This window comes from Littorina saxatilis, linkage group LG2, assembly GCF_037325665.1.
Source record: "Littorina saxatilis isolate snail1 linkage group LG2, US_GU_Lsax_2.0, whole genome shotgun sequence".
Classification (NCBI taxonomy): Eukaryota; Metazoa; Mollusca; class Gastropoda; order Littorinimorpha; family Littorinidae; genus Littorina; species Littorina saxatilis.
The window spans coordinates 18,977,850-18,985,349 of record NC_090246.1 but is presented as its reverse complement, the minus strand read 5'-3'; the positions used below and the strand labels follow the sequence as shown (position 1 = coordinate 18,985,349).

At 40.7% G+C, this 7,500-nt stretch overlaps 2 protein-coding genes across 2 annotated transcripts in view; both read left to right on the top strand.

Annotated features, from left to right (window-relative positions):
* Positions 1-7,500, top strand: part of LOC138958411 (paladin-like) — a 184,313-nt gene that overhangs the window by 109,298 nt on the left and 67,515 nt on the right. Inside the window, exon 3 of the mRNA XM_070329552.1 lies at positions 1,161-1,340. Coding sequence (XP_070185653.1) covers positions 1,161-1,340 — 180 coding nt within the window. The remainder of the gene's footprint in view (positions 1-1,160; positions 1,341-7,500) is intronic.
* The window catches only part of LOC138958415 (keratin-associated protein 4-5-like), a 4,705-nt gene continuing 555 nt past the window's right edge, over positions 3,351-7,500 (top strand). The window contains exons 1-3 of the mRNA XM_070329556.1: positions 3,351-5,097; positions 5,349-5,433; positions 7,081-7,500. The exon at positions 7,081-7,500 is cut by the window's right edge and continues 555 nt beyond it. Coding sequence (XP_070185657.1) covers positions 4,602-5,097; positions 5,349-5,389 — 537 coding nt within the window. The 5' untranslated portion in view covers positions 3,351-4,601 and the 3' untranslated portion in view covers positions 5,390-5,433; positions 7,081-7,500. The remainder of the gene's footprint in view (positions 5,098-5,348; positions 5,434-7,080) is intronic.

Genomic DNA, 7,500 nt, shown 5'->3' with positions numbered 1-7,500 from the left:
TTTAGTCCGGGATAAACCGCATTGAGGGTTCAGTTTATACCGCACTAAAGTCGCTTACCTCGACCCTTGCATACTGACCCTGGCGAATAGTTCCGTAGTAAACCGCAGTTATATAGGTATAACATCATCAGTCTCAGTTTAATCCGTAGCAGTTTGGGAAATGTATATTACTGCGCCGTATGCATACATGTACGAGTGGTTTGTTGACCAGATGGTTAATACTTCTGTGAGGCCGTTTTTAATCCGTTTGATTGAGTTTCAAATCGCCCTTGTATTCTATTGCACGCTTCTCAGCTTGTTCAGAATGCATCAAACCAGGCCTTTTCTTCCTTGCTGTGATTTTCTCAAAAATTCTGTGCAAAAATTGCCCAATATTACTCTGTTTTAAAAAAACCATCCCACTGTCCACATGCCTGTGATATGTCATTAAGTGGAAGTCAGAGCACTCATACACTGAATGCTTCCATGATCATTTACACAAGAAAGAGGATATTGTTTGCTCACAAAAACAATTCACCTTGGTTTTCCTTCTGTTTTTAACAATAACAATAATAACAATAGCAACACTTTATTGTCCATTAAAATGTTAAATAAAAAGTGGAACATTTTCCGATACCATTTTACTGGTGGGCGAGCTGAACCCTAAGGTGGACATTTAAGAAGGATATTCTGAGCTCACAAAAACAATTCACCTTGGTTTTCCCTTCTGTGTGAGCAGGGTAACTACATTTAGAAGGATATTTTTAGCTCTCAAGAAAAAAAATTCTAGATTTCCCTTCTGTGTTTACAGGGTAACTATTTTATGGAGAGCGAGCAGAACCCTGAGGTGGACATTTAAAGAGGATATTTGTAGCTCACAAAAATGATTCACCTTGGTTTTCCCTTCTGTATTTAGAGGGTATCTTTTTTCCTTGGTGAAAATGTTTGGAGGATATTTTTAGCTCACAACAATAATTCACCTTGGTTTTCCCTTCAGTATTTAGAGGGTATCTTTTTTCCTTTGTGAAAATTTTAGGAGGATACTTTTAGCTCACACAAAAATTCACCTTGGTTTTCCCTTCTGTATTTAGAGGGTATCTTTTTTCCTTTGTGAAAATTTTAGGAGGATATTTTTTAGCTTAAAACAAATATTCACCTTGGTTTTCCTTCTGTGTTTACAGGGTAACTATTTCCTGGTGGGTGAACAGAACCCCAAGGTGGACGCCCTGAGAACCCTGAAGGAGGTCAAGGCGCCAAACTTCCACAAGGCGCAGGGCAAAGCGCCAGTGTACGCCTCCGGACAACCCTCTGTGGACGGCGTCAAGAGAATCATGGGCAAACTTCGCGAGGAGGGCCACCAGGTGAGTTTGGGGACGATAGACGATGTTCGGGGATACCTCTGTGGGATTTTGTTTGGGCTGTGAAATAGTTGTTTCTCTTGGAAACATTGGTACATCTCGTTTATTGTGTGCGTGTGCGTGTGCGTGTGTGTGTTTGTGTGTGTGTGTGTTTGTGTTTACAGTGTGTGTTTGTGTGTGTGTGTGTGTGTGTGTGTGTGTGTGGGTGGATGTGTGTGTGTGTGTGTGTGTGTGTGTGTGTGTGTGTGTGTGTGTGTGTTTAAGGAGAAACACATTCGTTTGTCAACGACTTATGTGTACACGTGCGTCAGTATTTTGTTGTTGTTGCTGTTGCTTTTGTTTTTGATGTTTTAGGTAATTGTCTGTTTTATTATTAGTTTTTTGAATTTATTAATTAATGTATTTATTTTTTAACGTTTATATGGATGTACGCTTATAGGTTGCTATGCTGGTTTCCGATTGCGTCTCAGTGTAACGTTCTATTTTTTCTCCTATTAATTTTCTGCGTGATTTCTACGAACTGCATCGATTCCGTTTCTTCCCCCTGTCAAACTCCTTGAAGGTTTCCAGAATCAACTTTGTGCAGACTCTCCTTGGTGTCCGATCACCCCTTTGTGCGCGCATGCGCACACTAAAGATCCCAAGTTCACAACAAAAGTCTCAGGATGAACACACGCATTCAGGAAAAAAAACTTGATTGCGTCGTACTGTGTGGCAGCTCGCTTTCCCCGGGGATGAAGCAACTCGAATTTCTGTGAGGGTGACCTCATGGGATTATATCTTTTCCTTGTCCTTATCCTGATCATTTTGTCTTTTCCCCCATGGGACAAAGCGCGTCTGATAGCAAACTTCAGATAGTCGAACTTTATCAAGAGAAAGGCGATTCTGACCTGAATGAACGAAAATACGCAAATTGTGATGCAAATTGCTTTCTGTGTACGTCTGATAAACCTGTCAATGTCCGTTAAGAGATTAACTTGCATATAACTGTTCGTGTCCCTGTCTGTTTGGGTCTGTGTTCATTTGTATCTGTAGGTCTGTGTCATAGGTTATTTGAATATATTGAAAACATGGAGAATTCAGGAGTGTATACCAATAGGTTAAAAGGATCAGCTTTTTTGTTGTTGTATTTGTAATTGAATTGATTGTTGTTGTTGTTGTTGTTGTTGTTGTTGTTGTTGTTCTTTTTCTTCTTGTTCTTCTTGTTCTTCTTCTTGTTCTTCTTTTTCTTCTTTTTCTTATTCTTCTGGTTGTTGTTCTGGTTGTTTATGTTCACTTTCTTCTTGCTTGTGCCCCTGTTAAGTTTCATTCTACTCGTTTTAATTTTCTTAAAGGTATAACACACCATATACTAGATTCAAATGTAGATCAATAGTAAGCCATTCAGTACGCAACTATCTTCGGTCACAGAAGACAAATTGATTTTGTGTGCTAGTACTTCAGACACAATACATCGCGTTCATCGCGTGCAGATAATCTCCAAGGAAACGGATAAGTTTGTTAGTTTTTTCACTTTTTCTTGGCCCCAAGGTTACAACAGTCGAGACCGCCCTTTCCAGAAAATCCTCAATACGCATGTTGTTGAAGCAAGATCTATCAAAAAAAGAAAATATATAATGATTGAAATCGACTACTCAAATAATCAGACCAGAAAAAAATTCAGCCCCAAAATCAAATGTAAAAAAATAAACAACACAGAAGGTGCCACCTTAAAACCGACAAACAATCGGAACAGCTAAAACTGAACAAGTTGTGCAAGTCAGTGGAAAGATCAATCAAATGTATATATATAACACAGTCAGTTTTGTTCATCTATCGTGTTTAACAATGACGCTGGACGGTGTAGTTCATTCTTCAGTCTCAGAAGCCATAAAAGACGGTTTTTGAAGCCGCGGTAGCGGGCAATGTTACAAAAGAACGGTAAATTTCAGAAACGCCTCAACGTATTGCCTAATTCAAACTTTGAGACTTAAGTGCTAACACATGTCGTAAAGTATACGTGAACGGCTCAGATCATGGGTGAAATTGACACCACCAGATTAAAATGCTCATTTTAAAGCCATCCATTTGAATTAAAAGGAAACAAAGCATACCACACTGCTTAGTTTGAAATGAACAAAAACGAAATGAAAGGAACCAACAACATTGTTTTGTGTGTGTGGATTTTAAACACATTTTATTCACAAAACACGGCAGAAAATGGCGACTGATTTGTTGCACAGCGACAGTACACTTTTTAAACCCAGGCCAGTACTTTCATCAATGACAGAAGAAAGCAATGGAGGCCTGCATACTACAGTCTTATTGTTCTTGTATGTGCCTGAGGGATAAAATGCTGCAGTAAACTGACTTTTAAGACGTCATTGCACTCGGAAGATTTGTCTTCCGCTAATAACTTTGGTGTCACACGTTATGGGCAAACTTGAGGCAGGTCGCATTCTTGCAAAATATCATTAACAACAAAGAAAAGTCATTTTTAGCATAGAAATAGAAAAGCTTTACCATAATAATGTGTTTTAAAAAAGAAAAACATTATAGTGTCGGCAGAACACGACTCTCGTTAAGTCAAATGAGTTTCGTGTCACATCGTTATGGGCGGAAGATTGTGTTCAAACGCTGTAGTAGACGAAAATTGTATTGAAAAATTGCTGTCTGTATCATAATTAGCGCCCATAGACTTTTGATGCACCAAATATTGTGTGAAAATATGACGTAATTGAGAGCGTGACCTCATAGTTCGTTCCGTCAAACTTATCAAACCTGTTATGGGCGTGAGATTTTGTCAGTGATGTTCTTGTTTTGGACTTTTGCGCTGTCCCAATGAAGCTGGAACAAATCCAAAGGTAAGAAATGTTTCTTCTATTGTATCCAAAGTCATTGGTTGGAACTGAATTCTATTAAATACGTTTCAGCACTTGGAAATACGTGATTTGTAATGTTCTGTGATTCCCGAATTCGTGGCCGTCAAAGTAATGGGGTCTGTTAGTTAACTTTTTGGTGTTTTTCTTAAGCTTAAAAGCTGTTGCGTTTATTTGTCATGATGTCAACACATAAATTGTCTTCCGCGTGCAGGAACGGATGAGCACAGCCACATCAAACGTCGGTTTGTGTGTGTGCCTGCAGAAGATGTGAACAGGCACAGGCCAGAGCGGACAGGGACAAAGCCACTGAAGAACACCCAGAGACTTCACTGCGTGAAGGGAATCCAACCTTTCGTGGTTGCAACACGAGAGCGCTCTTGTTTTTGCCAGGGCTGCCAAGAAGATGCTGACTGTGAAAATGCTGAAATTGCTGGAGACTGGAACGTGTCGCGACTTGCACCTCCAAGACGGAGACAAGCACGGGCAGACCAGCCAACGGCCCCCGGACACGCTTCGCCTGTGCAGCTACCACAGCAGCCAGCTGCGCCCGTACACCTGCCAGATCAGTCAGCTACGCCCGGACACCTGCCAAATCAGCCAGCTACGCCCGGACACCTGCCAGATCAACCAGCGACGCCCGTACACCTGCCACATCAGCCCGGACACCTGCCACATCAGCCAGCTACGCCCGGACACCTGCCAGATCAACCAGCGACGCCCGTACACCTGCCAGATCAGCCAACAACGCCCGGACACCAGCCAGATCAGCCAGCTACGCCCGTACACCTGCCACATCAGCCAGCTACGCCCGCACACCTGCCAGATAAGCCATCTACGCGCGTTCACCTGCCAGATCAGCCATCGACGCCTCAACAGCTGCCAGACCATCCAGCAAAGAGGTAGACCTAAAGACTTTAACATGAATTGTAATAATGTAAATATTTCATAAGACTAAAAGTAAAACTGGTTGCAATTGCACACACTGGTTTCACTATAATTATTTTAAAATCGTACGTACAGAATCTATATTGATCACTCTCATTCACATGCACCAAGAATACTTTTTTCAACAAAAGAATGAGGAATTCAAAATTTGAATATAATACTAAAGTCAGTTCACACACTCTGACACAGATTTTCTTTTTAACAGGAAACTCAAGATTGGGGACTACGTGTGAGCCTACCTGTTGACTGTCAATGGGATTGCAGCCAAGGGAAAGCATTGTGTTGCAGTAGTAAGTTTTGATTGAGCGCATTAATGCATAGCACAACACTACACGGTGTGATAATTTCGCAATCACTTTTTTCAATTTATTGATAGCTAGTACTGTAATAGCATATTACTTAGTGTAGCACGCAATAACTGATACTGTCATCATTTTCACGAGTTTTCATTCACAAACACCTGGGAAATAAATCTCATGTTCCCGATGCAATAAATCCCCGGTTACCATAGTTGCAGGAAGCGGGCTATACATGGATGATCAAAAGCAAACTCAATAGAAACGCTCGGGGATTCTTCGGCTCTTTTCATTGGCGTTTCACCAGACCTAGACAGACGACACTACTTTGCAAAGTTCCAAAAAACGAACTGGCAAACTGGCACAAGTAAACAAAAAACAAAACTACTTCATGAAAGGTCATAAATTCATCACAAACAAATGAAACCTAGTGATACGCTTTGTCTTCGTACAAGGTCATGGAGTGCGTGTATCTGTGTTTCGATACACAGACGTTCAGAGAAACAGGAACGTCAAGTTCAAGTCAAACCAATTGACCCCTGACACACACATTTTGACCCGTGCACAAGACGCTGTATCGCTAAACGAAGCGCAAATAAGAAATAATAATAAAAGCAAAGAACAGAGCAACGAGATATGCAAACATCTAACAAAGCCGAGCAAGCAGAATGACAGGTCTAATGAAAAACAAAGAGGCACCGAGTCGGAAACAAGATCGCGATTCTTTCCTTCGCTGCACGACGCACATCTTCTGTGACCTTTGACCCAACGTACCTTGCTTGCACGATGTAAATCTTATGTGATCTTTGACCAAACGTAGCTTCCACATTCAATCACTAAGCTTAGATATTTACAACTGAAAACCAAGGGGGTGGAATACTGAGAGGAACCTACAGAACTGTGCAACCTGGCATACTTATCCCAACATTTTATGAACTCAAAACACAGAAAGTTGCTTTCACACGCCAACATCTTATAATGTTGTTAAACCGTGTGTACACAAAGATGACATTTTTGTCAAATCATACTTGTGCGTTGACAGAGCTTTTTACGTCATGTATTTGATCTCAACTGTTGACTCGTGATTTGTAGAAATGTAAAACATTTTACAAATCGCGGGGCGCGCCGCGTGATTTGTAACCACTGTTTTACAAATGACGTGGCACACCGCGAGATATGTAAAACATTTTTTTTTTACAAATGACGTAAATGCGCCCGATATTTTCTTGTCATCTCGAAAGTCCAGGGATCTATCAGCTTGGCGGTAATTACGATGTTGAGAATGTTTTTGAGAACTCGCGTGCACATGTTTGTGACGGACACACCGACAGACAAACAAATCTGCGCTTATCACGCTTCGAAATCGAATTATAGAAAATAATAACATGTGCAGATTTACTCAAACACTTCCATTTTCATGTGGAATTTTGGCCTGGTTGACTGGGATCTGGACAACAAATATTAATACTAATAAAATGAAAAGGCATGTATTACTTTGTGGTTTTTAGGTTCGACGTAATTTGTAAAATGTTTTTACAGTTTTACAAATCACAGGTTAACATCAACTTCCATGGTAGTAAATAAATATAATACTATGCAACAGATTTAGGGATGAGTCGGTACTTATTGTATTTGTTCCAGATCGACAAGCTGGAAGAGGAAGGTGTTCAGGTCCGGTTGATGAAACGTGTGAGGAGCCACTACGTTTTCTTGGGATTGGATGACAAAACCTTCGTGTTCCATGAGGAAATTGTCAAGAAAATGTCTACAGTATTAGCAGAATAGATTCAAAGGGCAAACATTTTTTTGATTGACCTGCACCGAATCACTCTTTGCCCTACAAAGTCCAGAAGATGTGGGTCTTGTACGACCCATACTTTCTAACTGTGACAGGGTGAACTGCCAACACTCATAGAGTTATGTTATGTCCGGTCATTTAATTGTTTTTCTCTTTCAGTCCTTATCTAATTATCTCCCCCTGACCCATTGTTTCTGCCTTCAGGATCGCTGTGTTTATTGTAAACTTGGAAGTGTGTCTTAGATGCTGGACCCTGATTGGTT